The sequence below is a fragment of the Rhinatrema bivittatum genome, chromosome 1 (assembly GCF_901001135.1).
Source record: "Rhinatrema bivittatum chromosome 1, aRhiBiv1.1, whole genome shotgun sequence".
In the NCBI taxonomy this organism is placed as follows: domain Eukaryota; kingdom Metazoa; phylum Chordata; class Amphibia; order Gymnophiona; family Rhinatrematidae; genus Rhinatrema; species Rhinatrema bivittatum.
This window is the reverse complement of record NC_042615.1, coordinates 743,852,471-743,872,379: the sequence shown is the minus strand read 5'-3', so window position 1 is coordinate 743,872,379 and position 19,909 is coordinate 743,852,471. Positions and strand designations below refer to the sequence as shown.

The 19,909-nt window shown below is 43.8% G+C and overlaps 1 protein-coding gene across 1 annotated transcript in view; it reads left to right on the top strand.

Annotated features, from left to right (window-relative positions):
• C7 (complement C7) overlaps positions 1 to 19,909 on the top strand; it is a 131,078-nt gene that overhangs the window by 74,984 nt on the left and 36,185 nt on the right. Inside the window, 5 exon segments of the mRNA XM_029578140.1 lie at positions 4,651 to 4,879; positions 12,339 to 12,510; positions 16,188 to 16,275; positions 19,098 to 19,208; positions 19,210 to 19,231. Coding sequence (XP_029434000.1) covers positions 4,651 to 4,879; positions 12,339 to 12,510; positions 16,188 to 16,275; positions 19,098 to 19,208; positions 19,210 to 19,231 — 622 coding nt within the window.

Sequence of the window (19,909 nt, the reverse complement as noted above, 5' to 3'; positions counted from 1 at the left end):
AATATGAATAGCCCAGTGCTGGACAAGCAAATGACCTTGCTAGTCCCTCAATATTTCCCTATGGCTACCTGTGACACGTCAGACTAGGTTTATAGTTTCTAACGCAGCTTTGCCTTTACTTCAGTAAGGTGAACCTTTTGTTATGTCATATGTGGATCCTGTTTTTGTCATCACAAAATAAACTATGGCCTATACATTTCAGAGGTTTCTATCTACACCATGTGAAGGCAGGACACTATCCTATTCCCAGTACAACCTTCAGATAGTCAAATCGGCATCCTTCAATGGCCTCCCTGTGCAGCTAACATTATCAAGGCCCTCATCATCTATACCTGAGAGTGGACTGCTTGCTTCTAACGGTGTAGCAGGTCCCAGCTGTGGATGGTCGTGTACAACCCCTATGAAATATATAAGCTTGCAGTGACCTGTGAGAAGTTTGGGATTGCCACGATATTGGACATGTGCTTTCAAAGTGGCTATAATTGAAGATCTGCTATGTGTGCACTGCACTCAGATGTCAGCACTGCCTCAGAAACTGTTGAGGCAGTGCAGACACCTGTGTCTTTGCAGGCCCATTTGAGACTATGATTCAGAGTTCATGTTGATATATTCAGATGCACATGGATGTCAGCTAGGGAGTCTGGCTGTACATGCTGAGTCATGATGATTGTACCTGTCAACTTCTAGCTGCAAACTGTGCCTCTAAGCAGCTGAGCTACTTGTGCTTTATTGTACAAATAGAGCATTTGGCTCCTTGTCATAGGCCCTGCTGGACTTCCATTATACCACTGCAACTTTCTTGCCAACATGTGAGAGCTAGGACAGGGTCAAAAGGTGTAGCTGAGACTGGCAAGAAGATGCTAACTATGTCATGCTATGCACACAGTTTTGGCAGTCCTACACAAATACAATGGCAAGGCATGACTCTTTTTGCCTGACTTTCAAAATGAATAAATTAGGACAGTCATTTCTGTTACACAGGGACGGTAACTTTCAAACCAGTGTGTGGGAGCACATTATCATGGGTACATTGGTCTGTGCCCAGGGATGCAGCCATTTTATAATATAAGCACACATATTTTAAAATAGCCTAGCTGCACGCACATATCCACCAAATTTTAAGTGGGCGCGCACAAGTATGCTGCTTCTACCACATAAATCGAGGGATTTTAAAAGGAGCATGCATCGAGATAGTCCTCCAAAGCCCCATAGTTTAATAGCCTTTTCTCCCCCCCCCTCCCCCGCCAGTTAGAGCTGACCCTTAAAACCAAGCAGATCTGCTTATTTTTCTTTATTTTTTAACTTACATGTCATTCTTGTAAACTGTTGTGATGGCTTCACTGAATGACGGTATATAAAACTCAACAAATAAATAAATAAATAAATTCATAGCAGAAGTATAGTTTCGCAACAGAGTGCACCGGATCACGTAAGTATTTTTGAACATATCTCAGGTTCATTCCTCAAAACACCCATTCCCTGCCCATACCATGCCCACTCCCTACCCTTTTTTGAAATCTTCTGAGATGTGCAAGCTCATGCATGTATCTTGGCAGCTTTTAAAATCCGCTCGTCACGTACAAGCCCAACATACTTGCACATCCTCTAATTAATGCACATGTCAGACTTTTAAAATTCACCTTTATATGTACGCTATAGCACTTTGTTATGCTGTGTCAGATCTTCACGAACGGAAAATGCATCTGGGGTTCCTACACAATGTGTACATGTCGCTCACAACCAAGCAATCTCTATCCGGGTCTAGTACTCCTATAACATGAAGCAGTACAGCAGAGCTGCCACCCATGTCATTGCAGAAAGACATCAGCCTTGTGGTATGACTGTTCATATCCCTGGCTGTTCTGCATTATGTCCTCCAGAGAAACACATTTGTCAGACATGACACAGTGAATAGGACTGGCCAAAAATGCACATCCCACAGTTTTCATTGAACCTGTGTACCCTTGTGATGGTAAAGACAAACAGTGGCTGACATCCTGGCTGTCAGAGCACAAGCACTATAGGGTGAATACTGATTTGGGCATCGTCAGCTGAGAGCTGACAGAACATTAACAGGGCACACCTGACCTCGGACTAGTTGAAACTCTGTAGTGCTCAGTCACATACTGTCCTTAGTGGAAACTGCAATGAATGGGCATGCAACTTTAGCAGGCCTCTACAGCATTGAGAGAGAAACCTGGGCCTTGCCACTATGGCTTGTTGACATAAATGTGCAAGCCACTTGTTATCTAACTGATGCAGCCACATCTCTGACAGCCCCTCATGTCACTGCCACCTGCTGGAAGCACATAGCTGCAGAGGAATGATAGAAAGTAGCACTGCTCTTATCTATTAGCCAACCGTCACCATAGAGGCCATCTTCAAGTTGTTCAAACAGTCCAGATTGCCTAAGTATAAAGGAATTGTGTGCAGCTCTCTCAAACCAGGTGACCACATCAAAGATGTGCAGTTGAGCATCACAGACCACTTGCACATTGGCATGGAAGAGCTTTCTGTTGCAGTAGATCTCCTCCCTGTGATGGGATGGGATGATGGCTATGTGAGTGCAGTCAATAGCTCCCAGAACATGTGGAAAGTTCGCTATGGCATAAATCCCTCTCTTCAAGTCCAGCAAATCCTGCCTTTCACAAAGGAACCTTATTTAACAATGAATGCGGCTATGTGCAGCCCCTAAGACCTGGCCAGACAGTGAGAAAATTATGTTTGTGACATTCTCCTGACAACAGCAACTGCTGTTTGAAATGAGTCGGATGCCATAAAATGCAGGGCGCACAATAGTTTGGTAAGGCCTGGTATAGCATGGGACCTTTCTGTGACTGGATCCAATTCCCCTCTGAGTTCTTGATATAATTCCATGATAGTCTGAGAGCTCAGCCAATACCTCTTAACCATGTGATTCTCTGGGATCCCCCACCATTGTGGTGCAGGGATGAAAGATGTGCTCCTTGTACCACCTGCGTGCCCTCCTGCATGGCAAGCCCTGATTTGGCCATCCTGCTCCACCAGCGGGGCTTGCAGCTCTGGCTATAGTGCAGGTGCTTCCTTAGGAGCTGTTTGAAACTCCCTTGCCTGTTGTAGTAATAGTTGTTGTTGTTGAGCAGCCTGACGCATCCAGTTTCCCAATACTAATACACTTCTAACTAACATTCTAGATTTATGAAGAAAGGGCAGGTAAGGAAAGGTGTTTTTATTGGCTCACCAGAGCTGTGTAGGTGTGTCAGAGAGAAAAACCTGATTTTATTATGCATAATAATAGCTGCTATCCCGTGATAACTACCACTATGTGCAATAAAACCTTTTTTGCTATCCTACCACAAATAAAAAAGGTGTTATTTCCCATGTTAAATCCGGTATTAGTATGAAATATTTTATTGCAAAATGCAGTAGGAATCCCTCATTTGCATAATTTTCTCAATTTTTGCATACTCATTATCATATTTAAATACTATCACACATTGCTACAAGCATCGCACATTAGTACCGCTTTATCACTTGGTAGACCTCATTTAAGGTGCCATAATGCCCTAACGCAGCTTGAATGACTCGGTTAACCGGATAAGTACCATTGTTTAAAAGACATGCTGAGCATCCACACATTATTGGGTAGCTTTAAGCATATTATATATAGTGTGCATGCATTTGCACCCACAATATAAAATACATGTGAACCTGTGTCATATAGCTGTGCAGTGTGTATATGGGTGCGCACACTTGTTTTAGAGTTATTCTCCCTGTATGTTTTATTGCTTGTTTTATTACTGATTTACGAAGGCTTTTATGGAATCTGCTGTGATCTTATGGACTATACATAAATAAATAAATACTTCTGAGTATGTAATGTCTTAGTAACAACAAACCATTCAACATAGTAAAGTATTTGCAATAGATGAATTTTTACTGAAGCAATAAGATAAGAAAAAGTAACTTTCACTTTAGTATGAATGTGCATGAATTAACACAACTATTTTCAAAAAATATTATGCAGCATATTCTGCTAGCATTAGATTATTTAAATTTGTAATTCTATTATGTTGCATTTCTTTGGCTCTGTAGGTGAATACTAGTTCAATTTGGTTTGCGTAGGTGCCCAAATCTTTGCAAATGTAGTCTTATTGTCTCCACTAAGTATTTTACAGGCTTTGTGGTCATATCTACTCTACTGACCAGATAGAGAGCAATTTTCCACATTTCTTACATGGATAAACATGTTTTCCCGGGTAAAACAGACATTGGAAAATTGCTGCCCCCTCAGTGTGTGTAAGTCCACATGCTTTTTCACAGTGGGGAGAAAAGGATTGGGTTGGATCATCAGTAGACAAGTATATGTGTTGATATTTTGAAATCTCTGCACATATTTTCTGGAGCCTGCTTTTGCAGACCTGCAGGCTGAATGGAGACTATGAAAACTGTCCACTTAAAAGTAATTCTTTATTGTACTTTTAGCGACTCACAGCAATAGGACTTAGGGAGGTTATTTTAGGGGGTAGAGGTGTGCTGAAGTTGTGCTGATGTCAGCTCTGCAAAAAATCCACCTATGCTTTGTATTCCATTGCAGTAATTTACTTCCTTAGGAGGGGCATTGTAAAATGACTTTTTTAGAGTGCTAAATTATCTTTGCATTGTCTATAGATTACGCCACTTTATGAGCTGGTAAAAGAAGTGCCATGTGCTTCAGTGAAGAAGTATTACCTGAAACAAGCAATTCAAGAGTACCTAACAGAAACAGATCCATGTAAATGCCGGCCATGCCAGAGCAATGGTCAGCCAGTGCTAATGGGGACTCAATGCCAGTGTTTGTGTAGGCCATATACATTTGGAGAAGCTTGTGAACGAGGTGTCCTTGTAGAAGACCAACCAGGTTAGTAAATCTTTTTTCTTCTTCTTAGCTTTCTTCCTTCTGTTCTCCCTCCGATGGGTTGCACTGGCTCCTCCACCTGAGAGCTAGAAGGGAAACCACCTTTGAAACTCAATGCTTCAGTGCTATCCTTTTCCTAGCAGAGTTTGCAAGTGGAATACATCAGTATTTTTCAACCTGTCCTTTGACTGCTCCCTAGTCAACCTGGTTTTCAGTCTATCCCTAATGAAAATATGTGTAGAGGATCCCAGTTCACTGGGGGTCCTGAATCTGAGATGCTACGTGACTTATCTTTCTCTGACAAAGGAAAAACACTCAGTCATTGGGATGCTGGGGTTCATCCAGCGGGGAAGAGGCTTATACCTCAGGGGCCCCTGGTGCAGAAATGGGACAACACACTCCAACCAATGCTCAAACATATGGGTCAATGGGTACTCACAATAGCTGATCTGATCTGAAGAATGCACTCTTGCAATAAAACAATGGAGATCAATGTTGGTGTTCAAATGAAAAATGTCACTTCATTTTAAACAAGATAATCCAAGATGGGATTGCAACAAATTATAAAGAACAAAATAAAAATCATCCCAAGAAAAGCAGTTGTTTCCATATCCTTGGTCATCTTCTAGCCACTCTCCTTTCTCCAACTGACCCAGTCTCCACTCTCCCTGCCCCATAGAGGGTAGAATGATTGTCCCTTTTCACGCTCTTAAACTGGGCTAAGCCACAAAACCACTGGTTGGTTCCAAAACAGATGTTTCCAAACATTCTCTTCACAATAAAGATCTCTAGCTCTTCTCTTTTGCTGTTAACTGGACGCAAAGAAAGAAGAACATCAAGAACTCAATCCTTCCAGAGTTGGGGGGTTTGCCCTTCTATCAGGAACTGGTCCACATGATCAGCAATACAAAAAAACCTATTACTACTTCAAAATCTTCTCAAAATTTCTCTCCTTTCACTATTGTTACTACTCCTTACTTCAACTCCTAGGTCACTCCACTAGGGGAGCACACAGACCCTGATCAGTCCTCTAGGGTAAAATCCACAGCAGAAAGAAAGACCCTTTGCTTATATTCAGGGGAAAATGTAAATCCCTGAGACACATCCCACAAAAAGATGGATAAAAGGCAAGGGGAGGTCCCCCAAAATGCAAAAACTCTAAACTGCTGGAAGCAGGGCAAAAATAGTAGCAGGGGCTGCAAATGCATGTAAGAGATGTGCATATTCGTTACGTTTCAGGAGTTACCCCTAGATTCATTATTCTGCTATAAATATAGCAGAATGATGTGTCATGAAAAAAAAGGGGGCGGAGGCGATAGTGGGCAGCCGGCCGCATCACGGCGGTGCAGTTTTGCCTGCCACAGTATCGCCCCCATAGCACCCCAGGAAAAGGTGTAGTTATTTCCCACAGTGCTGCTGGCAATAATGTGAAAAATATTATCGCCTGCAGCACTGCCAGGAGATAACTCCACCCAAACCCCGCCCACACTCCTCCCCTTCCCCTAATTTTAATAATACCACCACTATACTGGCACATCGCACAGTAAAGGATGACCCTAATAGATTGGCCATTCCATCAATTAAATGATTATTAAAGCTAAGATTAGGGCCCATACCTTTTCACGGATAGCTCTTCTGTTATGGAATACCTTACCCTTTACATTAAGGAATTCATCTAATTAGTTGATATTTCAACAGCAGTTGAAAAATGGCTGGTTTTTTAAAACCCACAATTGTTCTTTTATCGGATGACACTGTTATGATGAGATGTGGTGGGTACAGAGGCCTGGGTCAGTGGATGAGGGATGGAGGGATAAAATTAGGATTAGACAAAGTCAGTAATATTAATTTTGCAGGGTCCCTTGCTTAGATAGTGTTTTTTTTTTATTTTAGAGGGATTAAGGTGGTGGAGGGAAGAGTTTATTGATAATATGGTACAGTTGGAAATAGATTGAAATGTGTTTGTTATGCATATTTTATTTTTAATGTTGATGTTTAATTAATATGTTTTTATTTGTATTAATGATTAAGTTGCTATTTTCTGTATTAGGATTGTGCTATTTTACTTTGACTGGGGGGGGGGGGGGGGGTTCTTTAGAACAGGTTTCAGAACAATTTGGAGTACACAAGGATCAACTCTCACTCTGGAGCCCAAGTGTTTCACAGCAGCAAAGTGCCTGAACCCCATATGCAACAGACTCCAGACTGGCCTTAGGACTATATCTCTTGCTTTCTTTTTTTCTTTTGCCTTTAATGAGGCAAAGGTAAAGCAGGACAATCTAGCCTTGCTTGTCACTGTGAACATTCCACAGAAAATGTCTATATCCTCAAATGTATTCACCATAAAACTGAATGAACATAAATGATAATGAAAGAAGTGTAAATGGAAAATTTTGTAGTGCACTGTTTGTGGGATGCTGCAGAACAGAGAATATATGCAAATAGCTTTGGATCTGGCAAATGTTATTCGTGGAATGTTTTCCCATGAAAATCTGCATTGGATACATTTACAAATTTGCAGATTTTGTAGGTCATTGACAATTTAGACACAAAATGAAATGATTACTTTTTGTGTATGCTTGCTAATTGGTGATTAAATCATAGAGGAAAAGATCTAATTTCAGTTATAGGGAGAGTCATTTTCAAAGTCACATAACAAACTTTACCCAGTATTTTCAAAGCAAACGTATGCGCGTAGGTTCACTTTGAAAATACTTGGGAACTTAGCGGGGTCTGCACATACGTTATATTGTGCAAAGTTATATCTGGTTTTCAGAAGGTGTAACTTGTGTGATATAATTTATGTTCAAATTTTTTGCAATTGAAAAGTATGTACGTAAATCCCAACTTCATCCCCAAGAATGTCTCTCTGCAGTTCACAGAAAAGTATGTGCGAAACCAGGTTGCATGCATACTTTTATACAGAGCCATTTACATGCATAAAACCTGATTTTATATGCTTCAATAGCTTTGAAGATTCAGTCTAATATCACCAAAGATGGCAGAAGTTGTCTACGATCTCACTGATTATTTATGTAACTCAGGTGATGCGTGTGTAAGCATGCCCAAATCAAATGCTGAAGTTTTGATTTCCTCCCTCCTTTAGCCGAGCATGCTGGAATTTGTCACTGAAAGACCTGTAAACTAAGACATTCAGTTGTTCCTGAGCTCTGGCCTCTTGAAGTAAGCCATGTTATGCATTTTGCCTTAAGAAAGGTCATTACTGACACAGCAGCTATAAAAATATACCACATGATACACCTCTTTAGACTCACAATTTATAAAACAAGACAAATCCACTTGCTCTAGAGAAAAAAACAACATATAAGTACATAAGATCATAAGAAGTTGCCATACTGGATCAAACTGAGGGTCCATGAAGCCCAACACCCTGTTTCCAACAGTGGCCAATCCAGGATACAAGTACCTGTTATGGTTTTGAGGTATTTGAGTGGATTCTTTGGTACTGTGGGGATGACCATGCCCACGGGGAAGAGCCCCGTGAGGAGCCACAGTACTAGGCTATTCTTGAGACACACAAACACAGAGTTCTGTCTTTTATTATACAGTTGATGTATACCACCAGAGGTGGCAGTAGTGAGATGATCCAGAGGTAGCAGTCCAGGGACTCTTGGCAGAGGGAACCCGTCTCACCAAGATGGTATAGGGACTTCCAGGTGTAGATTCCCAGCGCAGCAGAGTTGTTGATGAGACAGACTGAGAAGTTAGATTACTCACTACATTGGTGGCTGTATGGGTGAAGATTCCAGTAGGCAGAAGTAGTTGAATACAGGCACTGTACCAGGGAGAGCAGGCCCTCGAGGAGCGAGTACCTGATCCCAGATAGGCACCTGAAAGAGAGCAAAGGGGCCCCCAAGGAGCGGGTACCCAAGGTTAGTGAAATACCCCGAAGGGCAGAGAGAGCTTCCCATGACAGCAAGGAAGCGGCAGAATAGCTCAGACCAGAGGCTTTCCATCCATTCACGATCCTTGCTCACTCAATTAGCTAGCAAACAAGGGCAGGCTAAATACCCAGATGGCGTGACGTCGAGGGGGATGCCCCCCGAGGTTCCCGCCTTGACATGGATAAAGACGTGGGTGGCATGAGGCTTTGCCATAGCCGTTCCGGGGACGCTGGAGAGAGCGGCATGCAGACGCGGTGGTAGCCATCTTCCCAAGGCTGGCGGGGAGAACAGAGAAAAGGGTGAGGCACAAAGGTCGAAGCCGTATGAGAGCGACGGACGCAACAGTACCCAAACATTAAATTGATCCCATGCTACTAATGCAGGTAATAAGCAGTGGCTATCCACTAAGGGGTAGATTTTCAAAACAGCGCGTGGTCATACAGGCGCACACAAGTTATAAAATCAGGTGTCAGTGCGCACAAGGGGTGAACACTAGTGCACCTTGTGCATGCTGACTCCCGCGGGCTTCCCCCGTTCCCTTCCCCCTAACCTAACCTTCCCACCCCTTCCCCTAACCTTTCCCCCCCAACCCTATTCTAATCCCCCCCAAAATTTTTATCTAACCTTTTGCTCTTGCCTGGAGGCAGGCGCAGTTTGTATGCGCCAGAAGCCTGCCAGCACGTGATATTTTGACACAGCGGCAAATGGTCGCTGTGTTGGAGGCTTCTGGCCCCGCCTCAGCCCCATCCTGCCCATGCCCCGGCCCCATCCCCTGCCCCTGGACCACATCTTTTTGCAAGCCTCGGGACTTACACGCGTCCTGGGGCTTTACGTGCATCGCCGGGCCTTTTAAAAATAGGCCCGGTGCGTGTAAACCCCCCTACGCGCGTAAGTCCTCTATTTACGCGTATTGGGCTTTTAAATCCGGCCCTAAGTCAACTTGACTAATAGCAATTTATGGATTTCTCCTCCAGGGTCTTATCCAAACCTTTTTAAACCCAGCCAAACTAATTGCTTTAAACACATCCTCTGGCAACAAATTCCAAAGCTTAATTGTGCATTTTCTCTGATTTGTTTCAAATATGCTAGTTGCTAACTTCATAGAGTGCCTCCTAGTCCTTGTATTATCTGAAAGAGTATATAACCGATTCACATTTATTCATTCTAGTCCTCTCATAATTTTGTAGATCTCCATTATATCCCACCTTAGCTGTCTCTTCTCCATGCTGAACAGCCCTAACCATCCACTTTATCATTTTGGTCACCCTTCTTTGAACCTTCTCCAATGCATCTATATCTTTTTTGAGATGAGGCAACCAGAACTGAATACAGTACTCAAGGTGTGGTCTCACTATGGAGCGATACAGAGGCATTATTGTTACGCCTGTCGGTCGCAGACGGCTGCGACCTCTCATGCTAACCTCTTTTTTCCCCGCTCCATCAACTCTGGGAAGAATGGCGGTCTCTGCTAATCCCTGTCGACCTATTCGGCATTCCCAGGACAGCGTGGGCGCTGCTGTCCGCCACCTTGGACCCTGAATCACCTAGGCGTGTGCGCAAGAGCCTCTTTTGAAGACGTCATGGCGGGAACCTCGGGGGCGTCCCCTTCCGATGATGTCAACCCGCTTGTGTATTTAATCCGACCAGCCCTTGCCTTCGTTGAGTTACCAAGGAGTTCTGTCTTGCTAAATTCTCCTCATTCAAGGACTTCCTGTTCCTGACTTTGTCTTGGCATCTAAACGCTCTGAGTACCCCATCCTTGGGGCTCCCCTGCGTTCCCGGCTATCCGCTTCTCGGAGGGCCTACCTGCCTGACTGCTACTAGACCTGCTTCTCAGGTCTCTCTTTCTCTATCCAGGAACCATCTATTTGTGAGTACCTCTACTGACTTCTAATATACGGACTGTATTGAGGATTCTACATGGTGTACCCAGAAACCCCGGGCACACTATCGCCTTCCTTCAGTAGAAGCCATTCAGTTATCCTGCACTACAGAATATCTACAAACCAACTATGGGAACCACTTCTGGGTTCCGGCCTCTCTACCAGTTCTTCAACATCTAATGTACAGACATTCTCGGCATACCCCGCTCCGCAGGCCACTACTGGATCTGTATTCCAGGTGTTCCTACACTCATCAGAGGGGATTCCCGGCATATCCCGCTCTGCGGTCTTCTCATCTGTGGTCTCATCATGGGCATTCCCCATTGCTCAGAACTATACTACTACATCTACAATTCTGTAGACATTACTATTTTCTGCATTCATAATAAAGTCTCTACTTCTAGCTGTGTCCCATGCAACTGAGACTGCGCCTGCTGACGGCGAGGCTCACAGGGCTCCTCCTCCCTGTGGGTGGAGACATCTCTCATCTCAGCCCAGGGTTCATTCACATTCTTACATAAACATAACAATTATGACAGTCTCTGTTTTATTCTCCATTCCCTTTCTAATAATTCTTAACATTGTTTGCTTTTTTGATCGCCTCAGCATACTGAGCTGAAGATTTCAATGTATGTGATGTCTAGATCCTGGTGGTAACTCTTAACATGAAACCTGCATAATTACAGCATGTGTTATTTTTCCCTATATACATCACCTTGCACTTATCCACATTAAATTTCTTCTGCCATTTGGACACCAAATTTTCCAGTCTCACTATCCCCTTGTGATTTAATTACTCTGAATAATTTTGTGTCATCTGCAAATTTGATCATCTCACTCATCATTCCCCTTTCCAGATTATTTATAAATATATAAAAAAGCACCAGCCTCTACACAGACCCTGAGGCACTCCACTGTTACTTCATTCCACTGAGAAAACTGAACATTTAATTCTACTTTCTGTTTCCTGTCTTTTAACAAGTTTGAGGTCCACAAAAGTACAATGCCTCCTAGTCTATGACTGTTTAGTTTTCTTAGAAGCCTCTAATGGGGGATTTTGTCAAACACCATCTGAAAATCCAAATACACCTCATCTAGTGGCTCATCTTTATTCACATGTTTATTATAGATGTGCAGTCGTTTTTCAACAAAATAGGAAATAAAGAGGAAATTTCCTATTTCTTTACATTTCGGAAAGAAAAAAAAAAGATATTGTTTTTTTTCTCCCAAGAACTGCACATCTAACAAAACAAAAAAACCCCACCCCAATCCTTCAAATTTAACTAAATGTAAAGCCCCCCCCCCCTTCCCAATCCTCCCAAGACTCACTCAATATCCCTGGTGGTCCAGCAGGGGGCCTGGGAGCTCAGAGCGATCTCCACCTCCCCGGGGGCTGTCAGCTGCCAGTATTCAAAATGGCGCCAGCAGCCCTTTGCCCTTATCATGTGACAGGAGCACATCACTAATGTTTATTAACCCCTTCATAAAAATGTAGCAGATTTGTGAGGCAGGTTTGTGGAGCTAATCACTTTGTTTTCCTACCAATATTCTCAGGCATCTCCTTTTTTTCTTAGGAGTACTCTCTCTCTCTCTATGTATATATATAAAAAAAGATGTAATTTTTTCTTTTTTAGAGAATATAAAGACAAACAGCATTACTGTCATCTGTTTTAGGTGTCATTGATGGCAGCTGGAGTTGTTGGTCTTCTTGGAGCTCCTGTGTCACAGAAAGGAGGTCGAGGAGCAGAAGCTGTAGCAATCCACATCCAAGTGGTGGTGGAAAATCCTGCATTGGGGAAAACTTTGAAAACCAGCAATGTGACAATGAGGATCTTAAACATCTTCGGTACACTAAAATGGCATTTGGAGGCACATAGAACTAAATATTTTATATTTTCAGTATTCATGTTTCTTTGTCGTTATTTTTTTCCCCAGTTTATGGTAATATTTGCTAAGGCAACCAATTTGACTGTATTGAAAACTGGGGTCCTATATTTATTTTATTGATTTTGGATTTCTCTTTCATTTAAACCTTATTCTGTCTTTAACAATTCCATTTAGGCTGCCAGTTAGTGACAACTGTATGGATGGACTTTGTAATATGGCTACTTGTGCACTAAAGCTTAATTAGTTCTTTGTCCTCTCGTTTCTTTAATCCTTGAAATGTTCTTGTGTACCTAAGAGTAGCCATACTGGCAAGGCTGATAAGGATGGCATCACAACACCAGTATATAATTAATACTCTGGTCAATGCTTAAAAAGCCAGTGAGTGGAAAATTTAGCCAGCTGAATTTACCCAGCTAACTTGTCTCTGATATTCAGTCCCTAACTGCTGTGTCTGTTTGGGTTGGGAGGAAAAGTACATTTGTATAATTGAATAGTACCCAGTTTATTATATATTTTACCCTGGTTATAGATAAGTTAATTGAGTTTTCTTGAACTCCTATGGCAATACCAGCTGTAGCAAGAAAGGTAGGCTAGAAACATGATAACACAATATTTAACATATTATTCATGGATACCTCAAACATTGCTAAGAGTGGAAAACCAATTTCAGTATTTCTTTAAAAAAAAAAACCAAAAAAAAAGCAATCTTGCTTTCAATAGAGGGAAGCAAGATGCAATTAATTGACATTTATTTATTGATATGCTATATAAGTATGAAGTAGATGTTTATCTTAGATATTAATTTAATCTATTCTAATTATAACAACTTTTGTTCTAAGAATGTTCTACTTTCTATAAGACCCCCTTCATGTACTAGTCTGTTTTTATCTGAATCTATGTGGCTCAGCCTGACATTATTTGGAGAACATTTTACAAACTGCAATTACATTTACTAGGATGAACCTCAGAAATCACAAAAGCATTAAGAAAATGCATGGCAAAATATTTTGTTGCTTTTTTAAATTTTATTTTGTTTTGTTACTTTATGATCATAAAATTGATTTATGTGTAAAAACTTTATGTGTTTAAATAAACTAAATGAAATAAAATGAAAACACATCCCTAATAATATTAACATTTCAGAGTTAGGTAAAACATTAGGGAACCAAATTTCCACCTAATTTGGACCTAGATTCATCATTTTGCAATTAATATAGCCAAAATAGCACCTGCAATAAAAAAGGGGCATGGTTAGGATAATTTTCCAGGTACAGCAACGCATAGCTAATTTATTGCACCCGTGATATTTTCACATCACAAGCTGAGAAGTGCCTGCACAGGCTTTTATTGCATTTTGGGCTGAGAGAGAGAGAGACTCACAAATGTTAACTATTTATACAACACTAAGAGTAACTCGGGGTGAGGTTTGTGGGGTGAGTTGGATTTTAGGGGGCAGTTTAACATGCACAGTGATATGTACGACTAGCACAGTGACATTCTGTGAATATTTTATGTGATTTGGAGGGATAGAAAGTGAAAGAAGAGAAGATTTGTACCATGTTCTCTCTACCTAGCTTGATGCATTAAGGGCCGAATTTTAAAAGCCCTATGGGGTAGATTTTAATAAAGTACGCCCCAGCATACTTTTGTTCGCACACCAGGCGCAAACAAGAGTACTCCGGATTTTAATAGATACGCTTGTAGCCACACGTATCCTTTAAAATCCGGGGTCGGCGCACGCAAGGCTGTGCAAAATCGGCAGCCTGCGTGCACCGAGCCGCACAGCCTGCCTCCGTTCCCTCCGAGGCCGCTCCGAAATCAAAGTGGCCTCGGAGGGAACTTTCCTTCCACCCCCTTGCACCTTCCCCTCCCTTCCCCTACCTAACCCACCCTCCCACTCCTATCTAAACCCCCCTACCTTTGTTTGAAGAGTTACACCTGCCCGAGGCAGGCGTAACTCGCGTGCGCCGGCTGCGCGATTCCATGGCCCGGGAGCTGTTTCGGAGGCTTCATCCACGCCCCGAAACACCCCCGGGCCGGAACTACCCCTGTGGCCCTGCCCCCAGATGACGCGCCGCAGCGGCAAGCCCCGACACGCCCCCCAGAAAAACCCCGGGACTTAAACGCATCCCGGGGCTTGAGCGTGCCGCTGAGCTTATTCAACATAGGCTCGGCATGCGCAGGGGGAACTTGGGGCAGGTTTTCGGGGGGTACGCGAATATCTTACATGGGTACCCCTTTGAAAATCTGCCCCTATGTGCATAAATCCAAAGGAATTACATGCATAGGGAGGGTTACGCATGCTGGGCCTAGGTTATAAATGCCCGGTGACCCGTGAAAGCCCCGGGGCACGTCTAAGACCTGGGGTTTTACAAAAGGGGCGGTCCAGGGGCGGGGCATCCTCAGAGTCTCTTTCTCTCTCTCTAGTGAGTGGAGGAGTAGCCTAGTGGTTAGAGCAGTGGGCTATGGACCAGGAGACCAGGGTTTGAGTCCTGCTGTCATTCCTTGTGATCTTGGGCAAGTCACTTTACCCTCCATTGCCTCTATCTCTCTCTGAATCCTGTAACAGCATGTTTTATGGTATTGCACGCAATGTTAGCCCTCATTTCCATTTACTCCTTCCACTTGAATACATTTTTCAAATTCACATACTCATTTCATGATGCGATATTTATCACATGCATTATTGTGGGTGTTAGAGCCCTAATGCCCGTGATATCACTTTAATGCGATTTGATGAATGACCCTGTTGGTTCAGTGTGTTGGATCAGTGGTGACTTAGTCAATGTGAGCTATAAATCAAATGGTCAGCTTAGCCACAGATCACTTACAATGGCTCCTTTTTTTTTTTTTTGCAGTTTTTCTAATGATTATAAAGAAAGTTTTTTACAAGTAGAATTTGATTGCTACTCCATAATAACCACTGGACCTGCACTGTATAGAGAATAGATATGCTTTAATGGTCAAGGCAGTCTGTGAGTCAGGAAATTTCCTGGGAGACATGAATTGAACTCTTACTCTTCCGTATACTGATCCAACTTTCCTGATCCATGATATTAGATTCAAGATCCAGGAAACTAGTGATATGGGGTCCATTTTAAGTATTTTTGCTTTGGTTCTCACATTCCAAATAAAAAAAAAATCACATTAGGGAAAGAACCTTTTTGATCATATTTAAGAGGGATCTAAATCACACCTGTGAAAAGAGAATGAAAAAAATAATGTGACATTAACTCACCTTTTTGGGCAGCCAAAACTGAAAGTTTGCTTGAAGAAGCTGGAGATGGTATTTCTACAGCACTAGTGTTCCCACAGCATGGGATCTTCTTAGTGTTTGGGTAATTGCCAGGTTCTTGTGGCCTGGTTTTGGCCTCTGTTGGAAACAGGATGCTGGGCTTGATGGACCCTTGGTCTGACCCAGCATGGCAATTTCTTATGTTCTAACTGTTCCATGCAGTAGAACTGATTTGTTAAATACTTGATTCCAGTCATAATGGTTGTGATTACTTCTTGTGCATAGTACTCTTAAAAGGAAGAGTCAGATAAGAATCCAGCCTATGTCTTCCACTTCTTTAAGGTGCTTGTCTAAATCCTGAATGACCCTTTGAATAAATAATCTTTTTATTTGCTTTACAGCATGATTGAGCCTCACTGCTTTGATACATCAGTAATTCCCACAGAGTTCTGTACACCTCCGCCTGCCTTGGAAAATGGATTTGTCCAGGTAGCCTAGTGAAATAGTATTTCATTTTGAATCTGTGCCACATTCTTGCAGTAACAGCAGAAAGGGATGGTAACTTTCAAAGGGGTGCAGGGGCGCACATTGATGTGTGTGCTTCTTCAGCATGCGACTAGGGACATGACAATTTTATAACATACATGCACATAGGCGCGTATGTTATAAAATAACCTGGGCTCATATATGTATGCGGCCTATTTTGCAACTGGGTGTGCACAACTGCACACATCCAGGTATGAACCGCACAAGTAGGGGAATTTTATAACCAGTGGGCCGGATTTTAAAAGGGTTATGCGCATAAGGTACGCACGTAACCCTTTAAAAAAACCCCTGCGCACGCCGAGCTTATTTTACATAGGCTCAGCGGCGTGCGCAAGCCCTGGGACGCACGTAAGTCCCGGGGCTTGCCTGGGGGGGGGGGGTGTGTCGGGGGGCATGTCGGGAGTGACGCGGTGTTTTTGGGGCATGTCCAGGGGTGTGTTTTCCGGCTCGGGGGCGTTTCGGGGCGTGGCCGAGTGCCCTGACACAGCGGCCTGTGTCGGGGCCTGTGCGCCGGCAACGCGTAGTTACTACTGCCCAGAGGCAGTAGTAACTTTAAGATAAAGGTAGGGAGGGGGTTTAGATAGGGCCGGAGGGGGGGGGGGGTTAGGTAGGGGAAGGGAGGGGAAGGTGCGGGGGGGTGAATGGAAAGTCCCCTCCGAGGCCGCTTCGATTTTGGAGTGGCCTCGGAGGGAACGGGCAGCTCGCGCAAGGCTCAGCGCACGCAAGGTGCACAAATGTGCACCCCCTTGCGTGCGCCGACCCCGGATTTTATAAGATACACGTGGCTACGCGCGTATCATATAAAATTCTGCGTGCTTTTGTTCGTGCGCACGTAGATTTGTAAAATCTACCCCAGTGTGTGTCCACACCATGACCAGTTTCACCAATTCATCCACCAGTTTGCCCAGTGTAGAGCTAAGTCCTCAAAAGCCTCCCTGGTTTAATAGCCTCCACCGTCCCCAGATCCTTTAAACCTCTCAAGGATGGCTTTTTTTTTAAGCTTACACCTTCTCCATGGCAGAAGTAAAGTTATGCAGGACTGGATCTGGGCACGCGCCTAGGTGTGTAGTGTTTGCTCGCCCATCTCTTGGCCCTTCCCCGGAATGCCCGTGTCCCACCCAAACCATGCCCATGCGATGCTCACCTCATGCCCCTATTTGAATCGGAGTGAGATATTCGTGCATGTAAACGGCTTTTAAAATCCACTGGGCGCGTGCATGCCCTCATGTACACACACATCTCCCAATTTTGGCACACAAAGTACAAACAAATACAAGCTCAAAGTTTGCCTTCTTATTTTGAACTTTGTAGCGAATCCATTTGTGATGCAATGTTCACATATTATAATTGCAATGAAAATGTATTAATCTGATAAAAAAAAATCAGTAAGGTGAAATTCTGAGAAGTGAGTGAATTCTGACCATCAGACTGCAAAGTTTTTCAGGAAGATCTATGAGGGTGCAAGTAGGATTGGGAGTGGGGCTTGGAATAGGGAAAAGTAGAAATATTATCAGGCCCTAGTTGTTGCGCTCGGGGGTGGACCCTTGTCCTGGGCTCCTGAAAGGGAACAGGAGGTAACAGGCCCCAGGGGCAGAAGCACTGATGGAGACAGAGGCTAGGTAGAGCTTCACCCACTGGGAAGCCTGAGGTCCCCCCGGGAGGAGCCCGTAGGGACCCGGGCCACTTGGACTTAGGTGTGCCTCGCAGGGGTCTCCTGGGAGAATGGAAGCCCAGCGTGCCCACAGATACAGAAAGGAGTCATGGTCAGGTTCAAGGATGGCAACTGGTTGTGAGCAGGGAGAACCAGATCAGAGTTGGTGATGACAAGGCGAGGAACAGAGCCATGAATCTGGAGGCGAGGTCAGGCAGGCAAAGGGTCAATGTCCAATGGTCAGTCCAAGGAGTGGTCACCGAAGCAAAGGTCGGATACCGGAGGTCAGATATAGTCAGGGGCAAGCAGAGGTCTAGAGGCAGGTGTCAGACAGGTGAGCAGGTCTGGAACAGGCTGCGGTCCTTGAGGCAGGCGGTAGACAGGCGAATAGGTCAGTAACAGGTTGAGGTTGAGGCAGGCGGCAGACAGACGGATGAGTCAGGAACTAGCTGGGATCATAGACAGGCGACAGGCAGGTGAACAGGTCAGAAACAAGCTGAGGTCAGTACCAGTAAGACAGTCCAAGGGTACTATCTGGGAAGGCAGATAGATGAACATAGGAACAAGCAGGACTCAGGAACGAGGATGCAGGAACAAGTCAAGAACAGAACTGGAACAGAAGGATCCTGGAACGAGACTAGGAACAAACAGGAACAGATGCGGAGACAATCTAGCATAAGCTGACCCGATTGCCAAGGCAAGGAAGTGAAGTCAGGAACTTCCTTATATTGTAGATCAATCAGGGCACGCCGTGGAACCCAGGCCCGCCCTCGGCCCTACAAGTGTCGGGGCAGGCTGCGCGCACGCACGTATGGGCGTGGCTAGCATGGAGGGAAACGCTGAACTTCGGCGTGAGGCCTGGCGCGCAGTGGAAGGCCCAGTGACCGCCGCCGTGGGATGCTGGGGCCTAGCTGGGCTAGCAACTTCCGTGAAGGAGGTCATCCCGGGGACCTGCCGAGGAACTATGTAGGTGAGCGGTCCCGTGCGTGGGACGGCCACGGGCGGGGCGCGTAACACTAGTGCGGTTGAATGAGATCTTTTGAGAGTTCCTGAGTTCTGCTTACTTTTCCATGTATATTCTGTTTTTCAAGGTGTCCCATCATGTGTTTTTCAGGATTCTGGACCTTTCTATCCTGTTGGCAGAGCTGTTGTATATTCTTGTACAGATGGATATGCTCTTCTTGGTGATCCTGTTGCTAAATGTGGTGAGGATATGAAGTGGCAACATTGGGAACATGCAGTGTAAAAGTAAGTACTTTGAGAGGGCAGTGTTTCAATGTAGCAGACATAAAACTTCTTTATGTTACATGTTAACTTGAGATATCAAAACTGAATGCACTAAGAAATGTATTTTAGAGGGATCTGTAAATTGATATACTAAAACTCCATTTGAAATCACCTCTTATCAAATAATTTGACAAAAATAGTTGTGCATCTAAATATGAATTTTTAGGCTTCTCATATGAGTCCGACCATTAAATTTACCACACTAATATTACAATTTAATCAAATGTTTTATCAAAAATAAATTTTTTTATGAGGAGGAGTGGAAAGTTTCATACTCCGTGCTTTTTTACCACAACAGTTAATATATTATTTGTAATCATCAACAGTCCGCCTCTAACCTAGTTTTTTTTGGGTATTTTTCTATATTGCGTGAATTTAAAAATCATTAACATTAAAGCCATGCCGGTCTGACAACTCTAAAATGCCCGCTTCTGATGACCAGGCTTTGATATAAACATTCAACCGACTTTTCTGTTTAGGAGATCTGTCGGATCTGAAACGCAGCCACGTTGGGTTATAGCTACTAAACAGAGGGGTCGTGAACCTCCGGAGCCGACATCATCGGGTGGAGCCCGGAAAAACTTTTTAAACCAGGGTCCTGTGGCGCGCAGCCAAAGCTGCGCGCCAAAGGGGCGCACT